General features: G+C 47.2%; 1 protein-coding gene across 1 annotated transcript; it reads left to right on the top strand.

Moving 5' to 3' along the window:
- Positions 1–250: 250 nt before the first annotated feature.
- Positions 251–20352, top strand: LOC142435694 (melanoma antigen preferentially expressed in tumors-like). Its single transcript, XM_075539885.1, is given in 4 exon segments — positions 251–1289; positions 19754–20038; positions 20041–20227; positions 20229–20352. Coding segments are annotated over 4 exon segments (1635 nt in total).
- The last annotated feature ends 1970 nt before the right edge of the window (positions 20353–22322 follow it).

The raw sequence follows: 22322 nt of genomic DNA, 5'->3' as shown, positions 1-22322 counted from the left end.
AACTCGAGCACCCACTTGAGTCAGCGAAAGTATCCAGTTTGAAAACTTTCCAGCCCCTACCTTGCCAGCCTCTACCACTGTGAGTTCATAACAGGAGTGGCATAGCCAGGAAGCTTCCCTCTGAGGAGCTAAGGCGGGCAGGTTCCGGGTTTTAAAGTGCTGGGACAATCCGTGTGGCTGTTCCAGAAGTCTGAGCACACCCCTCTTTTTATTCACAGGTCTAGACTCTCTGTGGAGCTGATTGTTCAACATGAGCAGCAAGAACCCTCCCAGGCTCCTGGATCTGGCCATCCAGAGTGTGTTGCAGGACGAGGCCTCAGCCATTGCTGCCCTGGAGTGGCTGCCCACAGAGCTCTTCCCCCCGCTGTTCATGGCAGCTGTCATTGGGGGACACGGAGAGACAGTGAAGGCCATGGTGGGGTCCTGGCCTTTTATCCGGCTCCCACTAGGGGCTCTCATGAAGTCTTCGCATTCTCACCAGGACATATTAAAGGCTGCCCTGGATGCTTTTGCCATCCTGCTTTCCCCAAAGGTTCCCCCCAGGAGATGCAAGCTGAGAGTGCTGGATCTATGCCTGGACACTGACACCAACTTCTGGAAAGTGTGGTCTGGAACCGAATCCATTGCCTCTGTGACCTCATCAGAGGATCCAGTGACCACCCGTCCCGGGACTCTGACCCACACCAGGCAGGATTCCAGAACGTGGGAGAAGCCTCAGCCCTTGGCCCCCGCCATGTTCCTCACAAACCTGCGAGTCCTAGAGACAGGCCCAGATGAAGTGCTTACCTTCCTCATGGAAAGGGCCCAACAGGGAAAGGACCTGCCCAATCTGTGTTGTAGGGAGCTAGAGTTTGTTGGTCTCCCACCACTTCCCGTTATGGAGGAGATCCTGAAGGCGGTGCAGCTGGGCGATGTGCAGAAAGTGGCGTTGCATTGCAGATGGGACCTGCACACCCTCGACTGGTTTCTTCCTTACCTGGCCCAGATGGGTCAGCTTCACAAACTTCACCTCACGGGAATAATCCTGGAACGCCCGGTACCAGATCGCATGGCTAAGGTGGAGGAGCTACTTGAAAAACTGACCTGTCAGCTCCTCGGTCTGCATCAGCTCCAGCACCTCATCCTGGAATCGGACTTCTTCAGGGATGAACAGCTCGGCCAGCTGCTCAGAAGTCTGTCAGCCCCCTTAGAGTCCCTCACCCTCTCGTACTGCGTGCCTGTGGACTCGGACATGAGAAGTCTGTGCTCGTGTCCCTGCACCAGCCTCCTCAGCTACCTCGATCTGAGTGGTGCGCTCAGTGCAGGCTTTAGCCCTAGATTCCTCCCAAGTCTGCTAGGGAGGGTCTCAGCCACCCTGACCCACCTGAACTTAGCTGACTGCGAAATTGAGGACTCTGAGCTCCGTGCCTTGCAGCCTGCTCTGGGCCACTGTTCCCTGCTGAGCACCTTGGTGTTGGGTGGAAACCCTGTCTCCCTAGCTGCCCTGCAGGACTTCCTTCGTCACACTTGGCCACTGTGCAAGTTCTTCCTTCTGGAGCTGCCTGTCCCTCAGGATTGCTATGAGGGTTTCCAAGTGTCTCTGTGCCAGGATTCTCTTATAGAGGCAATGCAGGCGCTCAGGGAGACCCTGCAAGCCTATGAGCCTCTCTATGTAAGCTTTGCTGGCAGCACTCCTTACAGATATTGGGATGCAATCATCATTCACATAGACAGCTCACCTTCCGTACCGGGTCTTCTCAATCCTCACCATTGATTCTGAGTTTCTACCCCATTTGTCGAATGTTCATGTTTCTGATGTATACGGGATCATTTGGGACTGGGTTCGTGATCATGACATATGTGCTATGATAATGTGACTACGTGGAGGTGACGATTACGGCAGGCGTCTCACATCAGCAGCTTCACCCGAGACCACCCTTGCTGACATCCCATCTCTCTTCTGAAGCCATGAACAGAGAGGCCAGCACACAGATAGGTGCAGATAGGAGACAGAGCACAGCCTGTTTTGTGGACACAAGGTCCCTTCCTGCCTTGGGAACCTCCTGGACTCTGGAATGTGGATAACAAGACTCATGGAGATTTCCAAGGGAGAGGGGCGCTCCAGACGTTGAAAAGAGACCACTCCCTCCCACTACAGATGCTCAAATTTCTCCAAACCCATTCTCCATGCCTACAATTAAATAAACATCTCTTTGTAAAGCTACTAACTATCATGTTCACTTCTCCTACAGACTAAATACAAAAATCAAGCATTCATGACCTGGGAGGTGATCCGTCTTTCCAGCAGAAGTAGGCATGAAAGGATGCCCATTAGGGTGCTGTGCCTGGGTAGTGGGTAGTGTTGGTCTATGAATCACTAGTTGGAGGCTTCTAAACAAGTAACTTCTACAATGCAAAGCGATGAGAGTCTGCCTCCACAGAGACATAGAGCACCAGGACAGCCAATCTATGGGGCTTGGTCTGGCCATCTACTCCTGGAGAGATTGACTGTCCTTAGGAAGCCAAAGAGGTTCTTCGACTTGTTTGAACTGGGTCCGGACCATGCTTCACCTTCCCCTAGCTCCCCCCCAAAGATGGGCTGCTGGATCGTGCGGCCCCTTCTCCTCGCCTCTCAAGGCCAGAAATGGATTGTGCAGTCCCTACCTCCAGCTTTCCAAGGAGCGTATCTCTCTGTAGCCCCTTCCCTCATTGTTCCAAGATGATTTACTCACAGACCACCTCCTGACTCAGACCCTGCAACTGCATCTTCAGAAGGCCTCCCTTCCCCTAATCAGTCCTTGGCTCAAGCGCTGCCTCACTGCCAGGAGCGATTTCCCTGACCTAATTCCTTGTTTCTCACAACCGGCCCAAGGGCTCAAGATGCTCCCCTGCCCTCCCTTCCCTCCAGGGAATTCTTTCCCTGCCTCAATAAAATCTTTCTCAACTTCACATTCCTGGCTAAATTCTTTCTGTTCCATGCCTCCATCTACAACCTCTCATCTTGGTGCTGACAGACGCAGGACTGACAGGGGGGGACCCTGTCCATCCTCTGGGGAGTGCACAGTCCTGTCCTCCGTTTTCAACCTCTCAACTTGGTGCATGAATGCTGCTGGAGTAAGAGGTCTGCTGACGCGCCCCACCCACCCTTCCCAACTTCCCTTGAACCAGGACCTCTCAGCTGCCATCCTCCGCATCTACAAGTGAGTACCTAGCAGTCCCTGCACCTCTGACTGGACTAGAGTTCAGAGTCTGTCTGAGCTCTTTCTACCTGTTTGTGTATCTTTTGCTGGCAGTTCTGTGGTGCCTGCTCTCAGATTTATTCTAAAATCTACTTCCTCCTTCTGCCTACCAGTTCTGCAGTGCCTGCTCTCAGACCTTATCTAAAATCAACTCCCTCCTGAACAACTCCTCTGACTGCTCTTCATACATCTGGCCCAAAAGCCAGGCCACTCCCCTCCCTCGCTTCCTGCAGTGTCTTTCATTGTCACTGACCCAAAGTCCCTGTGTGCTGGTTAAAGTCGAAAACTGTGCCAGGGAACCTTCCTGTACGGGGAGTCCAGTACTCTCCCACGGGGCCCCTAGCTCTGACCCGGACGCCTCTCAAGGATACCAGGTCACCCCCTGACTGACGGGTGTGGACAGGGACCAGTATACGCCCTTCTCTGATCCTACCCCTTGCAGCTTAAGACATCATGGGGAGCTCGCTCTCTAAGTCTCCCAAGACCAGTCCCTTGGGAAGCCTCCTGACCAACCTCACTGAACGGGGCCTGGTTCCGGATATTCCCCCTAAGCACCCGGTCTTTTTGTGTAAGCAAGTGTGGCCACAATCCCAATTGGACAATGAGTCACACTGGCCAGGGCTTTCGATTCCAACATTCTCTGAGACCTCACAATTTTTGTCACTAGACTCCAAAATGATCTGAGGTTCCCAATGTTCAGGCCCTTTTCTTTCTTCGCTCCCTTCCCTCTCTATGTACTGCCTGTCACCCGGCTCAAGTTCTCTTAACCAAACACTCTCTTAATCAGGCCCTTGACATTACTCCCGTTGATCTTTCTCTAACCCCCCTGACTCCTTGTCTGCACCCCCAGTAAGGCCTCATCCATATTCTGGGTGCCCCTCAGCACCACCTCCCTGAGCTCTCAGTGGTGACATCCACAGCCTCCCAAACCCCTCAGTCGCCCACCCTTACTCAGGCTTACAAGCCATCGCTCATAAAGCAGTAAACTCTGACAAGCTCCAGGAAATTACCCAGCAACCGAGTGAGAATCCGGCAGCTTTCCTCACTCGCCTAGCTGGAGCCTTACCTGAGTACACCAGGCTAGACGCTCCCTCTCGAACGAGGCCTCCGGTGCTAGCCACTCATAACATAGTCAGTCACCAATACTCAAAAGAAACGTAAGAAAGCTGAGGATGGACTTCAGATGCCAATACGTGACTTAGTCAATGTGGCATTTAAAGTTTTTAGCACCTGAGAAGACCAGGCTGAGGCAACTTGAGAATTCTGAGGCAAGATGGCAAGCCCAAGTCTTGAAGTCGTCTGGTGGGAGGGGTCAGAAGAATTCAGGAAACAGCAACTTCAGCAGTCACTTCACAGGCGGCCAGAAAGGGCACTGGACTAAGCATTGCCCACATCCCCGGCCACCCACCTAGCCTTGCCCATCGTGCAGTCAGCAGGGCCACTGGAGAAGTGACTGTCCTTCAGTGCCTAGTCATGGAGAGTCAGTCCCTCCAAACCTTGAACCACCATTAACACTGCTTGACCTGGCCTCCAATGACTGATGAAGAAGCCCCTCACTCAGCATCCTCATTGACCCCTCCTTCTCCGTGCTCAGGGTAGTGACCAGGGCAGCAGGTAAGCCGGTTTCCTTTTGGTGGACACGGTCTTTTCAGTCCTCCCCTCCTTCTCGAGCCCGACTTCCCCTTGCCAGGTCTCAGTTATGGGAGCTGATGGTCATCTCTCCAAGCCTTTAGCCACCCCACCTTTAATGATGCCTTTGTATTACCATCCCCCTTAACCCAGCTTACCAGCATTCATTTGCCGTTACCTGCAGCCTCTCCTAAAACAGTTCTAAAGCAGACACAGCCCAACTCCCTTAACTTCTCTCTCCCTCCAAGCAGCAGCCTTCCTGTGCTACAACCCAAATGATTCCCAGCAGACCGTTAACTCCTTGCTGACACTTAGTTAATAAAAAGATGTAAAGGATATCAAGTGGACTGTTCCTCGCGAACACAGGAAAGCAACAAAACAGACAAGGTCACTCATTCAAACCAGCCACCTCTGCTAAACCTGCAGAGTCCTCCCCATTTACTCAAAGCAACTTTTTAACAAACTCTCCTCCAATCTCCGCCTTTACATTTACCAAACCCAGTAAACCTTTTTTACTTTACATGAACGCAAACCAAGGAAATAGCAGTTAAAGTCTTGACTCAGGTCCTGGGACACACCCACTCTCCAGTAACTTACAAGTCTATACAGACAGATATGACAGTCAGAGGCGGGCAGCCGTGCGTTGGGACCTGGCAGAAGCTGCCGCCCTTACAAAAGAAGGTGTCAAACTAACACTAAGAGAGCCTATCCAGACGTTATCTACCCACAAACTGCAAAACCTTCCCTCACACCAAGTCCTGTCTTTGCTGTCTCCCAACAACCTACAAAAAATCCACCTTAAGTTTATTGAAAACCCTAATAGAACCCTGTGCCAGGCTCCCTCTCTCAACTCCGGCTGGTCATAAACTCTTCCTCAGAGTCTCTCACCTCCTTGAAGCAACAAATTGCATCCTTGGCTCAGGTAACCCTTCAGAACCACCATGCATTAAATCCGCTAACAGCTGACAAAAAAGTACACACACTCTATCAATGAGTCAAAAGCTGTTAAATAAAATGTTAAAGGACTCTATAACATGGTCAGGGAAATAAGGAAACCTCAGTGGGGCACCATCAACCCCTTGTCACGGAGTTCTGTAAAACCACGTCCTGGATTATGCCCCTCGAGGGACCTTTGGGAATAATTTGTGTACTGTTACTGTTGCCTCCCTCTGTTTAAATTTTTCCAGGACCAAATGAAAGCCATCTCCAACCTGCCCTTCAGCCAACTCTTGCTTCGCCCTTATAGTCTGCTGCCAACTAAACCGGGCCCGAACTTTCCAGCTCTTAATCCCCCCTTCTTTGTCCTATCACAGCAGGAAGTAGTGAACCATAGAACACCACACCTATTTCCACTATTAAGAGTTTTGATGTTTGGGCCAGGTCCGAACCATGCAGCCTCTTCCTCTAACTCTCCCTGAAGATGGCCTGCTGTTCTCTGGGGCCCCTTCCCCCCAGCTCTCAAGGCCAGAGCTGGACTGTGCAGTCCCTGCCTCCAGCATATTAAGGAGCTCATCTCTCCAGGCCGGGTCTGTACAGCCCCTTCCCTCAGTGTTCCGGGACGATTTACTCACAGACCACATCCTGACTCAGACCCTGCACCTGCAGCCCCAGAAGGCCTTCCTTCCCCTCATGAGCACATACATCCTTGGCTCAAGCCCTATATATGTCCCAAGATTCACTGCTAGCAGCGATTTCCCTGATCTAACTCGTATGTCTCAGAACCTGCCCGGGGGCTGAAGATGCCCGTCCTTCCATGCTCTCACTTCCTTCCCAGGAGTTCTTTCCCTACCTGAATAAAATCTTTCTCAACTTTACATTCCTGGCAGAGGAAAGTTGTATGTTCCATCGCTGATTCCCTGCACTCTGTCTAACTGGTCTACTCCCCACAACCTTTCTGTGAAGGGGTGTTCAGTTGCCTACAAATGGGCTTTGGGTCTGCAGTCTGCAATCACCCTCATTTACAATGATTAAACATATACTTTGTATTGAGCCCTTGATATTGGCTACTCTTTTTTCCTCCCTCCCCTGACCGTCGTGACACCTTGATAAATTATGCACTACTATTTTAGCAGTTCTGAAACTTTTATATCTGTAATCATTAAATTTTTTATTCTGATTAAAGGAATCAGATCTTTCCCAGGCCTAGTGAGCCTGTAGGGCAGAGCAGAACTGTCCTCGTGGGTTTCTGAGAGTATAAATCCTGTTTTTAGTGGTTCTAGAGTTGGATTACAAACATCTGGAATCTATGTACCAGAGACCGAGAAGGAAACACGTCCATGACCCGGGCCATTCTTACAATCTTTTTGTTTTAGCACAGCACTGCAGGCCCTGGGTCAATCCATCCCCTTGAGGGCCTTCCTCGTTTCACTGCCTCTCCAGATTGCCAAGTATGATGTCCCTCCCCAGAGACCACTCTCCTGATCACACCTTCAAAGAGCTCAAAACATAGCGGCACCAGCTTCGTTTCTAAAGAACACTCTGCTTTCAACAAGTACAAGGTCAGGCAAGAGACAAAACGGTGCATGCAATCTGCTCAGGAAACATGCTACTGAACTGGATTCAAATTTTTATGGTTTGACTGTGTCCATGTTTAAAACAGCAGCTATAGCATTGCTTTCCCCTACAGAATGATTGCAAAAATGCCTTGTGTGTTATTTGAGTGTCCTGGTGACTGAGAATTCTTCAACACCATCATCATAATGTACATAACAATAAGACATGAAGCACATCTTGTTTCAGCTAAGGATACCCTGGCATTGTGAACTAATTTTTAATGATATCCAAGTAAACATGTTTTAATAAAGTTACACAGTGTAGTCTATGTTTTTAATTTTACAATTTTTACATAAATGCATTTGCATTAGAGGATAGTCACATCAGTCCTGGAAAATGCAGGTGACTGAATGGTCGTCTATAGCAGTATCATGCTGGCAGACCAGCAAGCTGTTCCACTTTCCCAAGTCCTGGAGTGTCCGCTTCAGCTTGGCCATATACACGGGAAGCTTCTCCTGTTGGAGAGGGCCCTGGAGGTCCAGGTAACACTCGAGAGGGATAGAAAACTGCAAGAGTTGCAGCTTGCACAGAGGGAGGGTGTGCCGCAGCAAACCCTCCAGGGTAGCCACTGGGACCGGGATTCCATAGAACCTGAAGAGCTGGAGCTGGGAGCAGTGTCCAAGGGCAGGCAGGATGGATTTGAGCTGGGAGTCTGTGATCCCACAGCCACCCAAGTTCAGCATCTGGAGAGTGTCTGAGACGCTCTCCAACAGAACTTGCAGCGACTGAGGATTGAAGCCAGTCAACTTGATTCTACTCAAATTCAGGGATCTTAGGGACTTGGTGCTCAGACACAAGGACAGATCTATGAAGTCAGACTCAGAAAGTGAGCACTCCGTTATCCAGAGCATCTTCAAGGGGGCCTCCAAGCATGCGAACACCTGGTCCATGTGACCTACCAGTAACTGAGCAGGGTCCAGATACAGCTCCTGGAGCTGGTGTAGATGGTGTAACTGTGAAGCCAATAGGGAGACTAGATTCTTCACTTCATCCTCCTCCCTCCAGGAGTTCAAGACGATTCCAGAGAGAATCAGTCTTCTCAGATGAACCATCTGGCCCAGGAGAGGAGCTAGCCTGGCCAGGGTAGAGAGTTCCCACGTGCAATTCACTGCCACCTCCTGGACACGGTTCAACTGCGTCATTTTCAGGACCTTCTCAATAATTTCCATTCTAGTTGACGTATTAAAAATCTCCAGCTTCCTACAACAGAGAAGGAGCTGGCCCTGTCTCTGACTGACCCTTTTAAGGAGGAATGTGAGCACTTTATCCAAAGTGGCTTCGAAGAAGCAAAGGTCTAGGACCAACTCCACAGAAGGCCTGTTAGACATTGATTTAGACCTTCTGGCCCTCTTTCTAGGGGGCTGGGCTGCCTCTAGGTCGTCTGATGAACCTTGGGCACCTGGATCAGACCACAGGTTCCAGGAATTGCTGTGCGCGTGTGCGCAAAAATCTAAAACTTTCAGCTGACATCTCCCAAGGTGAACCTTCTGGGCAAGCAGGACATCTAGTCCATCCAACACAGCTTTTAAAATGTCCTGGGGGAGCTTCTGAGCTCCTATCAGAGTCCCCAGGGGCATGCGTGTGAAAGGCCAGGTAGCCACCATCACCTTCAATGTTGCAAGGTGCCTTCCAGTAACAGCTGCTTTGAACACAGGCAGGAAGAGAGGACGGGGTAGACAGCGCAGCTTGGCAATGGCTGAGGTCTCGTCCTTCAGGAAGCTCTGGCTTGCAAGGTCCACAAGACTGGGTGGGCTGTACCTCTTCATGCTGATTCAGGTGCTCCAGCAGGAATGTGAATCCTTGTTGACCAGAGAAGTGTCCAGGAACTTCCCTCAACTCGAAGACAGCCAAGGTGCTGAAGCGTCTCAAGGTTTTAGGTTGGGTGTAAGTTTGGGCTCTTCTGACTACTGTCGTTTCACAATCTTATGCCAGGTCAGAAGGCCTGTGGGGTCCAAGCTGTCAGTCAGGTGATGCCAATCTAGTTGTAGTATCCTAACCATGGAAAGGGAAACAAAGAATGCGCTCAGAAAGGTCTCATTTCTGCTGAGTCAAACACAGCACCAGGGAATTCCCTATCGATTGTGTTTCCTATAGAATCCCACCACAGAGGGGATTGTAGCATATGAGATTTCATCAACAAAACGACGTTGTTATAGCCAACTGCAAGTTCAGGGGCGACTTCATCATGACAGTGTTGCTAAACCACTGAGATCCATGACCCAGCCTGTGGGACTAATGTTTCTAGGAAACATCATTCTTTTCTGGTGACTTGGATTCACCTGTGTGCGCAGTTCAGTACGTCAACAAATGCATCCTTCCCCCTCATTCTGGAAACACTGACCCCAGCTCAGGTGAGGTCTCCTCTGTCAGAGCAGTTTTTAACATGTACCTAGAGAAGGGATACAATACTTTTCTGAACTCACCAGTTAGACTTTGCCAAGGCCTAAATGGAAGTTCAGATGCCAGATGATGGCTATTCTTGACTCAAGTTGATCAATCCAAGATGGGCAATTCACGTGGCAGACTGCTCCCGCACAGGCTGTGCAAGCTGACCAACAACGTAGACAGTTTTGAGAGAGAGTCCACACATGCATACAGAGTGATCTCAGCACAGAGGTGATTGCACCACAACAGACAACATCAGGGCCAATTACAACATCATAAGGAAAACTCTCTGAGAATTCTAGCCCATAAACCTGACACAGAATCTACCCAGTCACACAATACTCACTAGCAACCAACACCTGTGTTGTAGAAAACATAAGACATGTAGAAAAGGGAGTGTTGAGAAGCCATAGTTCCAGAGATGGCCTCATCACCGTGAACTTCACATATGCCAATATGATTAAGTCTGCTGGGATTTATGAAACAGATTCCCCTTAGACAAACAGTCATATTTATTCCTCTTCAAATATGAGAACGGTGTTAAATCATTCCCAAAGTTTAATAAAGTCCATTGAGAGTAGAGAGTTTCTGAGCAGACATTAGACATATTAATTGATCCAGTGCTGTGAGACGACACTTCTTGTTAAAAGTGACTCCATCAGTCATGTGCCCCCAGTGACTACATCAACTTCGGATGGATCTGCTTAGAGCCTCACACTCAACTTTACAAACATATGGGGATCATTTAACTCTGCCTTGCAGCTGTTCCTGGAGGCAATGCACAGGAAGGGTTGCCCCTCATTGTAATCATTCGGTGCTGGGGGGGCTTTTCTTGTAGCACCCATGTTTCCAGGTGTATGAGGACGACAGTGCAGGAACTGGGGGTCCAAACGCCACACTGAATGCACCTCGTTCTATCCTCCAGATAGTAATTTTTACCCCAAGTCTCTGTGGACTGTATTCCCGTAGTGATAATTCATTTCATGTTTAAATGTGCTGGAATCAACAACAGGGAAAATCCCCAGGCTTCTGTCAGCACTGTTAAAGGCATTAAATGTTTGAATTCTGCCTTTAGTCCCTTTACCAAACATTGCCTTATCATTTCATAGTTCACTATGCTGGAAATTGACACAAAGCAGAGCTACATCGTCCAAAATGATAACACGCAAAGTTCACTCTCTTTGAGTCTCTTCCAAATCACTAGGGATTCCAAGGCTGCCGACTTTCACAGTAACAAAGAGTCATCTTTACTCAGGAGACGTTGCAGGGTTTCATCCTCCAGTCTCCGTCTGACACACAAGTAAGACACTCCAAGCCCAATTCACTACCTTCGTATCCACTCTGAGTCATCACAACCCTGTAGGATGAGTAGAACAACCCCTTTGGGCTCCTGAGACTGTCAGTCTTTACAGGAGTATAAAGTCTCATAGTTCAATCAAGGTGTGCAGGTGATTTCAAACCACTGACCTTGCAGTGAGTAGTCCAATGCTTAGCAGCTAAGCCATCAGGGCTCCATGGGTGTGGGTGGTGGTCGGTGTACTTTTTTAGGTATGGGATGTTTTTTCGTTGTGTCTATGAGTGAACTGATGTCCAGCCTGCCTCAAATCTCTCCACTCCTGCTCACACGTTGTTTGATACGGACCTGTGCCAAAGCCTCAATTAGAGTCAAGCTACTGAGACCCGCACTCCAAACTCTAGTTCCTTCGCCCTGATTTCCTAGAGACTCTATGGGCCTCTCTCATCCCAGTAGTCCTCATTTCAACTCACAAATGTAGTGCCTGGGAAGCCCTCAATATAAGTTGGGATATCAGAATGGGAATTTCTACTAACCCCCGTGACTCCACCAGTTGATGAATCCAAGATGGGCAGGTGAGTCGCAGGCTGCTTTTTGAAAGCTGCAGAAACCGTGCAAGTTGACAAATCCAAGATAAATGGGCATTAAGAACCATTACTCTCTCAGTTCCAGGGCCCTGGAGATCCAGTCAAGAGTCAGAGAGCTTTGTGAGTCACAGCCTCACAGATACTACCTCTCCATGGTTGTCTGATCACAACAGATCTCATCAGAGTAGGGATGGAATTAGACAGAATGTCCACAACCTAACAGAAATACCTCTGAGAATTCTGGCCCACAGCCTTGACATGCAAATACAGCAAAATGTAAACTTATGCGCATCACACATGAATGTCCAAACCATCTCAAGAGCAGATTTGACTAAGTGATCACTAGGGACTGGGACCTGGGCCGTCTGTAGGATGCCATCAGTAACATGCATGAAGGAAGCAAAATCATTCACCAGACAGAACAGAACGATCAAGGTGGAAATCAGAGACTCAGAGTCTGCCATTCGTGGGGACGTCGTTAAAGGAAATGCGAGAAATGATGAAGGAGCAAGACTGAGCATAACATTTCAAAGGGCAATGTAAGAAGATAAACTATCATGCCAAAGCATGCTGTCCAAGGGGAAAATAATCAAATCTATAATATGAGGACAAAGGGAATTTCATTCCATATATGTAGTACAGAAAACAGAGGTGGGAAAGGGCAGATACCCCAACAAAGCTTTGCCTGACATAGACCAAAGGAAAATGTAGGCATTTGAAGCATTTACAGACATATCTGTTTGTGGTTTTTTCTTTTCAACAAACTAAACATACACAGACACTTCTGCCAAGATCTTTGCTTATAGCTTTGTAATCAAGAGGGCACTTTTTGGATCCATCAGGTCAGAATGAAGGACAAAAGACTGAGCTCTCTCATGTACATGTCTTAGACTACAGGGGAACCTTCTTAGGTCTACCCTTCAATTTTGGGGTACCTTCATTCATTTACCTGTCTTTCTCATAGAAATCTGTTCCTACTGGTTTCCAGGACTACCAGGGAGATCCAGAGCTACTGCTTTTACCTGTATCCCTGAAAATTCAATGCTAGAGTTTGTTGGTCAGAAAGTGAGTGTGGTGTTGTCAAGAAGGCAGTATGACTATTCCAGGCCTTAGGAAAAACTGAGGAGCCCTGACATGGAAATCGTTATATGTTGGGCTACTAGTTCACATAGTCAGCAGTTTGAAACCAGCAGCAGCTTCCCAGGAGATAGACTGAGCTTTCTACTCCCATAAACAGCTACAGTGTCAGCAATCCACAGGGGGTCTATTTCAGTGAGCATTGACCCCCTGCCAGTAGGTTTTATTTCAAGAGGATTGTCAAAATGCCTGTAAGGTATAAGCACTCACCCTTTGGGGAAACTGAAGAACCCCCTGAGAAATTTTTTAAGCTGAACAAACTGAAGACCTTTAGCTGATAGAAGTGGAGGAAAAAAAATTAAACACAACTAAAAATACACGGTCACAAGTTTGAAATGTTAATTTTATCGGCCACTGTGTGCTTCCTGACCCATAAAGCAACACTCTGCCCAACAAAAGGAAACACTGCCCAGTCCTGTGCCATCCTCACAAGGGACCAGGGTACAACAAGCTGGCAGAAAAGTGGTTGTTGAGAGATGGAGGGACCATAAGTAGAAGATGTAAGGACACAAAGTCGCCAAACCAAAGAGAGCTAGACCATCAACCATTTCAAGAGAAAGCATGTGACCAAGAAACAGTGGTACAAAGAGAAAACCTTTGCAGCCAATGTGTCTGGGGATGGGTCTTTTTAGCTGTTCAATATCCATGGATCTGACCTCCCTTGAAGAGGCCGTGTGTCTTCCCATCAACTTACTTTGAGTCTAGGAACTGGGTCAGGAAGTGGGTAGAATTTTCAGGTTCACCGGAGCACGGTATCCAGGTCAGCTCTCTGGGTTGCTGTGAATTTCTCTCTCTCTGCTGGCTGTTATAACTGATCCTCTCTTGTCAAATGACAAATTCTGTAGCCGCCTCCACAGAAAACTCCCCTCCCAAGAATCTAATCTGTGCTCTGAAGATATCAAGTTCTTAGTGTCCCACCCTGCATCTTGTCACACCTGGCTTATTTATCACCTAGGCTGACCATGTAGGAGATCGTTAGATGCCAAAGTCTGCCATTAAAAATATGAAATAAACCAAACTCACTGGTCATCGGGTTTATTCCCAATTATAATGGTCCTGTGGTCATTACAATTACTGTTGATATCACTGAAGACAGACGTGTGCGTAAGCAAACGTGGTGAAGAAAGCTGATGGTGCCCGGTTATTGAGAGATATAGCCAGAGATGTAGGTGCAGAGTCCCCACACTAATTCAGCCTCACTGAATTCCTTTGCAATCAGTATCCACAGAAGCAGATCATCTCCCCCTCAGGCAAAGTGAATCAGAAGTGGATTACTTCCCTCTTTCTCCAGCAGCCTCGGGGAAAGTGGTCTCTTAGGGTCTTGGGTGTGTCGTTGATGGGCTTAATGAAGTTTCCATAGTCAGGAAGCAGAGGCTAGCAAACTTTAGAGCTGGAAGAGCAACAATATAAAAAGGATTCCAGTGTCTTGAAGCTAGTCTTACAAACAAATGAAATCACCATGATGGAAATATTACCCTTCAAATACAACTATGATAAGTTAATTTACAATTTTATTTTAGAGACACATGTATGTACTGAAAGATCCTCTTAAGCAGTGGTTCTCAACTTTCCCAGTGCGTCAAGCCTTTAATTCAGCTTCTCATGTGGTGGTCACCTCCACCTGTAAAATTATTTTCGTTGCTACTTCATAACTGTAGTTTTGCCATTTTTGTAAATCATAATGTAATGATCTGATATGCCGGAGGCATTTTCATGGTTACAAGTTGCACATAATTAAAGCATAGTGATTAATCACAAAAACAATATGTAACTCTAAATTGTGAAATATTTATTTCTAATGACAAATAAGTGAAATTTTTTCTTGAAGCATGGTGTCGCATGGGGAACAGTCTTCACACCGGGTACTGTTATGTGAACTTATCTGCATGTGGGCGGACCCATCTGGAGACGGATAGAGGAGTGGTGTCTAGGTTCCTAAGACCATTGGAAACATGTGTTTTCCAATGGCCTTTGGCAACCGACCCCTGTGAAAGGTTCCTTCCACCCCCAGATTGGTTGGGACCCACAGGTTGAGAACCGCTACTCTTAAGGCTCTCAAGCCCAAGTTTGCTAACCCCTGGTCAGGAGTCAGACCCTAGCGGATATACACTGACTGCATGGTTACAAGTACCTATCTTGTAATCTCTAATAAAATATGCATGTCTCATTCATGACCCTGTTGTGGTTTCCCCTTAGTGTTTTAATCATTCTTTGGGGGTGCATACAATTTATATCACAATCCATACATCCATTGTGTCCAGCACATTTGTGCATTTGTTGCCATCATCATTATCAAAACCTTTGCTTTTGATTTGAGCCTTTAATATCAGCTCCTAATTTCCCCCTTCCTCCCCTCTTCCCTCTCTCTCATGAACCCTTCTTAATTCATAAATAGTTATTAATTTGTCATATCTTACGCTTCCCGACGGCTCTCTTCACCAACTTTTCTATTGTCCAACCCCCAGGGAGGAGGTTATATGTAGATCCTTATAAACGGTTCCCCCTTTGTACCCCACCTTCCCTCCACCCTCCAGGTATCACCACTGTTACCACTGGCCCTGAAGGGATCATCTGACCTGGATTGATTTTTTGACAATTTCCTGTGTTCCATACCTTATTGAAATACTCTTTATTTTTTCTTTTTAAAATAATTTTATTGGGGGCTCCTACAACTCTTATCACAATCCAAACACCCATCCATTGTGTCAAGCACATTTGTACATTTGTTGCCATCATCATTCTCTAAACATTTGCTTTCCACTTGACCCCTTGGTATCAGCTCCTCATTTTTTCCCTCTCCCTCCCACCACTGACTCGCTTACGAACCCTTGGAAATTTATAAAATAGTATTATTTTGTCTTGTCTTAAACTGTCTGATGTCTCCCTTCACCCACTTTTCTCTTGTCCATCCCCCTGGAGGGGGTTATATAACGATCCTTGTGATCAATTATCTGCAAGCAGCGTGCATCCTCTGGTTAGCCCGACTTGTAAGGTAGAATCGAGATCATGATAGCGCGGAAGTGGGCGGGGGATCATTAAAGAATTAGAGGAAATGTGTACGTTTCATCAGTCCTACACTGCACCCTGACTGGCTCGTTTCCTCCCTGAAACAATTCTGTTAGGGGATGTCCAGTTGCCTACAGATGGGTTTTGGGCCTCCACTCCGCACTCCCCCTCATTCACAGACAGGAACTGGAAACACAAGGAATCTAGGACAGATAAACCCCTCAGAACCTATAATGAGAGTAGGGACACAAGGAGGGCAAGGGGTAGGTTGGGGTAGAAAGGGATAACTGATACATTCAGAAGCATCGTGGAAGCATTCAACTAAATTCAAATAAATAAAGGGTATGAAAGAAAAGACCACCTTAAATATTAAAATAAGTGAGAGGGAAGATTTCTCTCATGGAAAAACCGAGAGAACTTTCTGAGGAGTCCAGAGGGAGGTCACCTGAGCAGGTCTTCCATAATACCACAATCCCATCGACTACAGGAAAGTTTACAGCAATCTCCTTCTGACAGAGACGCGTTTCACTTCCCTAAACTGTGACCAGAGGAGATCTGCCAGAGGCAGAGTCCGACTAGGTGCGCTGCAGCTGGACGTCAGGCGCTCTCTCTTCCAATGCCTTCTACAAAGAGGGGCTCACAACCTCAGTTCTGATACCTTCCCCTTCTCCATACTTGCATTTTGTTCTCCATTCTCTTGGGACGTCTCATAGACAGCTGTGCTTCTTCCATGTGGACTTAGTTGGTGCCGCTTTTAGATGGTTGTTAATTTGAATGCCACAGTAAAATGTAAACAAAATAGATGGGTCTAGGCTGTTTCTATGACAGTAATCACATGGAATAATGTCTAATGGGCATAGTCCTAAATGAGTAGACCCTACTCCTACAGTGCAAAGATGGGTAAAGGTAAGGCTCTCAGCAATGATACTCTGGTGAAAGGGAAGAATGTTGTCAGTGAGGTCCCTAATCCAATGAGGGCACAGAGGTGGATAGAGACGCCAGAGTTGGCTAGAGAAGAAAGAGGTGGGTAGATGGCCTAGAGAGCCATGCAATAGCTAAATATACAGAATGGCCATGAATGAACCACATGACCCTCAGAAATATGTATCACTACACTCCATTTACTTAACATTTTTATTACTGTTAGTCACTTAATTCCACACTTTTTGTTAGTAACATTAAGGATTACTTAATAATATTTCTATTTTTTATCTCCTTCAATCCGTTCACTAATCCTTGTCTTCACTAATGCCCCAGCTTCTCCATGTGACTGTTAAAATAAGAGATAACCATCAAAATCCCTTCTATTTGAAAACAAGATTTTGTTAAGGTATATTCTGTAAATAATTTCTGTGGAAGACAAATGGCAAATCTTCACGAGGGTGTGAGTGGCAGAAGGGGGTGCAAAACGAGGATCTTAAATATAAAATGTTTTGGAAATCATGAAGGCAGCATTTACAGAAATATGCCTGGTACAATTGATGTGTGGAATGTTCTAAGACTGTAAGAGCCCCCAGTAGAATGATTTTTTAAAATGCTCCTGAGATCCAGCCCCAAGACTGACCAGATGTACAGACAGACATGCAAGCTCCAGACCGAAGCACATGTATTATAAACCCTGTATATTTACAATGTGGTGTATAAATGGGACAGCCCTCCAAACCTCTTTGTTGTATGATTTATTTTTGTTTTTTAAAAGAATATCTGAAGCTGTGTCTCCCTCTTGGCTGACTAGGGGCTCAGCCCACAGGCCTCTTGGGGTGCCTGTCTCCCCATCCCCAGCATGGCGCCCCTACCTAATCCATATGCTAGGTGTTCAGTGGTGTATATTTCTCCTCCTGGACATGGGGCACACGATGCCTGGGACATGGTCCTCTCCTTAGTCTTAGCTCATGGGGCTCAGTTTCAGAGCTGGGGGCAGGGAACGGGCACTGAGCTGAAGCCAAGGCTGGCAGTACACCTGGATGCGGGAGTGCTTGGCTGTCCAGCTTCCTGCCAAGAACTGCCAATGGGGTCAGAGCTGTGCTCCCAGGAAATTCCTCCTCCCAGGACCCCTTTGAGTGAGGCTGTGTCTGCATATTCTATACAAAAGTACTTGTCCTCTCCCTTTGTAAACTACGTTTGACATGGATTACACAAATATAAACCACTGAAAGAAAGGCATATTTGAACCTAATTCATCTCTGCCCTTTTGATGTGTTTGGTCCTATTATGTAGCGTTAGACATGGAGAGAGACAGAGAGTGTAGAAAAGCTAGTGGTGGTAAGTTGAACATCGAATATGGCAAACCAAAGAAATATGCATGCACATAAATGACTGTGGTGGCCAATAACATCAAAAGTACTGTGGTTGGCCAATCAATAAATCTCACTTGCAAGACGGACAAAGAGAATATTCCTTAGGCGCAGCAATGAAGATACTGTGTATTACATTCTGTTGCGAAGTTATCTGCAGAGAGAAATCCCTGGAAAAAGACACCACGCTTGGTAAAGTAGAGGGGCAGTGGATAAGAAAATCATCAACAAGATAGGCTGCCACATGGCGTGAAACAATGAGCCGAACTTAAGAACACATTGACGGTGGTGCAGGACCAGCCAGTGCTTCCTTCTGTTGTCCATTGCTCCATATGACTCAGAAAGGATGACGTAGCACCGAACAAGAGCGATGGAAACTGATGAATACAGGGGATGGAGGTGGAGCAAGTGATAGAGACGACAGGTGGACAGAGAGTAGTAGTGTGTCGATAGCCTAGAGACCAATGTAGTAGATCACCATATTTCTTAACGGTTGCGTCTGTGAGCATTGACTGTAGATATCTGTGAATTGGGACTCTGGATAACTTCAATCTTTCCCCTGTGTATCATCCTCTTCCTGCTCTAGTTATGAGAATTTTTGCTTTCTTCATGAATTATTCTCCGTACTGAAAGCTGCACTATTTAATCTGCCTCAGAAAGTACTGCAAGCGATTCCTCCTTTTCCATCGAGCTGGCTTGTATGGTCTCCATTTCAAAGGTTTATAGTGTGTCTTCTCCCAATCCTCAGGCCACATTGTTCCTCATGTAATCAACTTTATTACACATTTGATCAGAATTCAGATTCTGAATATGATAATGACCACCTTTCCTGATTGAACACCACTCAGCATCCCTTGAGGTGATTCTCCTCCTGCGGAGTCCAGTACCCTCAGTAATTGAAAGCCCAGCAAACTGCTCGATCCTCCTCATTAGCGTCAACCGCACCCCAGTCACTCTTCAGCTACTTTTCAGTGGCAGCATCTCATCGTATCCGTGGCTCTATATCAGACACATTTCTGCTACTCTTCAGTGTCTAATCCCTCAGAAGGGGACCATTTCCTCCTGCCTTCTTGTCTGTTCTTAGTCTCTAAGATCAGCTGAAACCCGTTCACTTGGAATTCATCGCTGTATTTTCAAATGCTGGTGACATAGATTCCAGAATCATAGACACACAGAAGCCCCCACACTTCAGCAAATAGCTTCCAATCACAGAGAGAGAACTCAGGCAGTGCATAATGGAAGAAACACTTGCTGGTTAATCATCTCTAGATTTTTGTTACTGTGGTCCAAATATCTGTGTCCTCTCTAACTTGGACAACTCCTACTTATCCTTCAAAACCTAGTTCCATAGATTACTCTTCCATGAAGTATTGTGCCTTCTTCGATGCAGAGCACTATCATCCATATCTTCCCGCGGAACCCCCCCCCCCCAATTGTTGCATCCTACACCGTTCATTATCCATCTCAGCGGGGAATTCCTAAATCCACATAAAGCAGTTGAAAAAATGAATACGCCAACGCCTTTGCGTCACCGGAAGTGCGTCACCGGAAGTGCTCCGAGCATTGTGGAATTGGGATTAAAACCCGAGCCTACCGAGTTCTCCAGTGCTTGTGAGCAGAGAAAGAGGCTGAATTGTCAGGAGTGAAGAGTTTTGAGCAAATACTGCCGACCAGACTTGCACCCCAAGAAGATCCCCAAGCTCATGATGCCCAAGTACCAGCTGTATAAGGTGCAACTGAGGATCCCCTTCCACATGAAATGTAAGACGTGCGGAGAGTATGTCTACAAGGGCACGAAGGTCAGTGCGCGCAAAGAGACGGTGAACCATGAGGACTACGCGGGCCTGACGATCTCCTGCTTCTACATCAAGTGCAAGCACTGTGGGGAGGAGTTGACCTTCAAGACAGACCCTGAGAGCACAGACGACGCCCTGCAGCTGGAGCCTCGTGTAACTTGCAGACTGAGAAGCATCAGGAAGAGAGGGTGCCAAAGGAGCCGGAGCACCCCGTGAAGGTGATGGGGAAGCGCACCGAGGACTCCCAATTGGAGATGGAGGTGCGGGAGATCCTGCAGCGACTGGACCAGCGGCAGGCCCACGTGGATTTCGAGGTCGTGATGCAGCAGCCTGACAGAGGAGCAGCAGAGGCAGAAGCAGGAGGGAGACCAGAAGGAGGTGGCGGCCCTGATGGAGGAAGTAAAGAAGCATCGACTAGGGGCAGTCACCGGGCCGGGCCTCCCGCCATCCTGAACCAGCTGCCAAATGCTAAGAGGTAAGAGAGCTATGAGCTGAGCTGGGGAGTCTGGACAGCACAAGGTGTCAGCTGCCTCGCCTGGTAGTTTTAACAAAGATGGGTGTGGATAGCAGTCTACCACTGGCCCTGAGGTGCCAATTCCCGTCCCTGCTTGGAGCGGGTAGGCAGCTATCCCGAGATTGAGGACAGTCGCGCCAGAGGCCCATCCCTGAGCCTCCACCACAAGTCCAACCATGCTAGCTGGGCCAGAGCTCGCAGAACTGGGACCTAACAAGCAGCAGGACCTGGAGCCCCACCTCCCATATTTTGTGACCCGGGGACTTGGCGCTGAAGTTGTAGAATGGGACTGTTCTGTTTTGTATATAATTACTTCATTTGGAGAAACCAACAAGAAAAGTACACGAGCAACTACTACAGGGTCTGTAGAAAATGTTCTAGAATTGAATTTGAAGGCAGAGGTACAGCTCTTCCTTGATCTTATTGAATCGTATCCCATTTTCGATGCAGTGAAAATGAAACAGGTAAAACCAATAATGCTAAAAAAGTTTGACTGTTGATAAGAATCTTCTCCAGCATCTTATCTTTGTTAGAGCCTAGATCCTGAGCACACAGTCTGGACGACACTTTAAGAGAAAAGAAAGACTGAAATCATCTGCAGATTAACCACACCCGACTGAATTCCTTGGGATCAGAAGACAAGGACGCAGCTAATCTAGCCTTTCCCATCCCAAGATGTCCCTCTGAAAAAAGGAGCGTGATGTGAACAGTCCTGTTATCTCACAGGAAACCACGTGAATTCGATTATGGCAGACATTGTTTTTTTCAGCGTCATTCAGTCGGCTCCGACGCACAGGGACCCGCGCAGGAGAGAGGGAAAGACTGCACACTCTGGGCCATCCTCACAACCGTGTGTAAGTGTGAGGCCTTCGTTGCAGCTACTCTGAATCCATCACGTCAATGGCCTGCTTTTGTCTCTCTGTCCTTTTCCAGGAACTGATCTCTCCAAAAAACAGGTCCAAAATATGTAGCTTGACGTCCCATCATCCACATCTGTAAGGAGCAATCTGGTTATACTTCTTTATATATAGATAATGTTATGTTATAATATTATAAACACAAATAAAAGTATATATACTTGTCCGTTTGGCATACCTCCTCAATAGAAATTGAGCACTGCTTCCTTGCTATGTTGCCACAACTTTCTCTTGATCCACTTAACCATTCAACGACGAAGTATTGGGAATGCCCCTTCTCATGGCTATCCATACTTTGTTATCATGCACAGTTTCTGCCTTGGAGGCAGCCAGGGTCTATTGACGCTTGTCCTTAACTTGCTCTTTTTGAGGATATCTTCAAACGGGTGCAACAAGACTGTGTCCACAGTGTGGCAGTGTTTTGCAGCTGGAACTGCTCAGCCTGCGCTGATTTGCCTCTTGTTTGGACCAGGTAGTTCATGTGAGAAGTCTCAGACTGTCTGGAAACATCTTGGGCTAAACACATAGGAGGTGGAGAGCCAGGACTCCAAATGTACAATGATGACAAAGAGATACAGTCATCTCCTACAGGGAGTCCCCTACGTTTAGCCTTCTACAAGGGATATTAGTAAAGAATGGATTTATGTTTGTGAAAACCTTACATATATTGCAATTAGTTCTTGTATAATGGGCCTGTGAAACACAACACGGTCATGTTTCCATTTTGGGTGAAGTGAATGTGTTCTATGTTGTATTATTCACCTATGTATTTACTTGCTCTGCTCAATAGAAACAATACAAAAATTAGAGTGTATTGCTTACCTTCTATAATACATAGGTTCTCAACCTGTGTGTCTTGACCCCTTTGGGGTCTCAAAGGATCCTTTCGTAGAGGTCGTCCGATTCATATCAATAGCAAAATGACAGTTATGAAGTAGCAAGGGAAATAATCTTATGGTTGGGCGGGTCACCTCAACATGAGGGACTCTATT

Source organism: Tenrec ecaudatus, chromosome Y, assembly GCF_050624435.1.
Source record: "Tenrec ecaudatus isolate mTenEca1 chromosome Y, mTenEca1.hap1, whole genome shotgun sequence".
Lineage (NCBI taxonomy): Eukaryota > Metazoa > Chordata > Mammalia > Afrosoricida > Tenrecidae > Tenrec > Tenrec ecaudatus.
The sequence above is the reverse complement of the archived record's forward strand: the minus strand, read 5'-3'. Positions and strand labels throughout refer to the sequence as shown.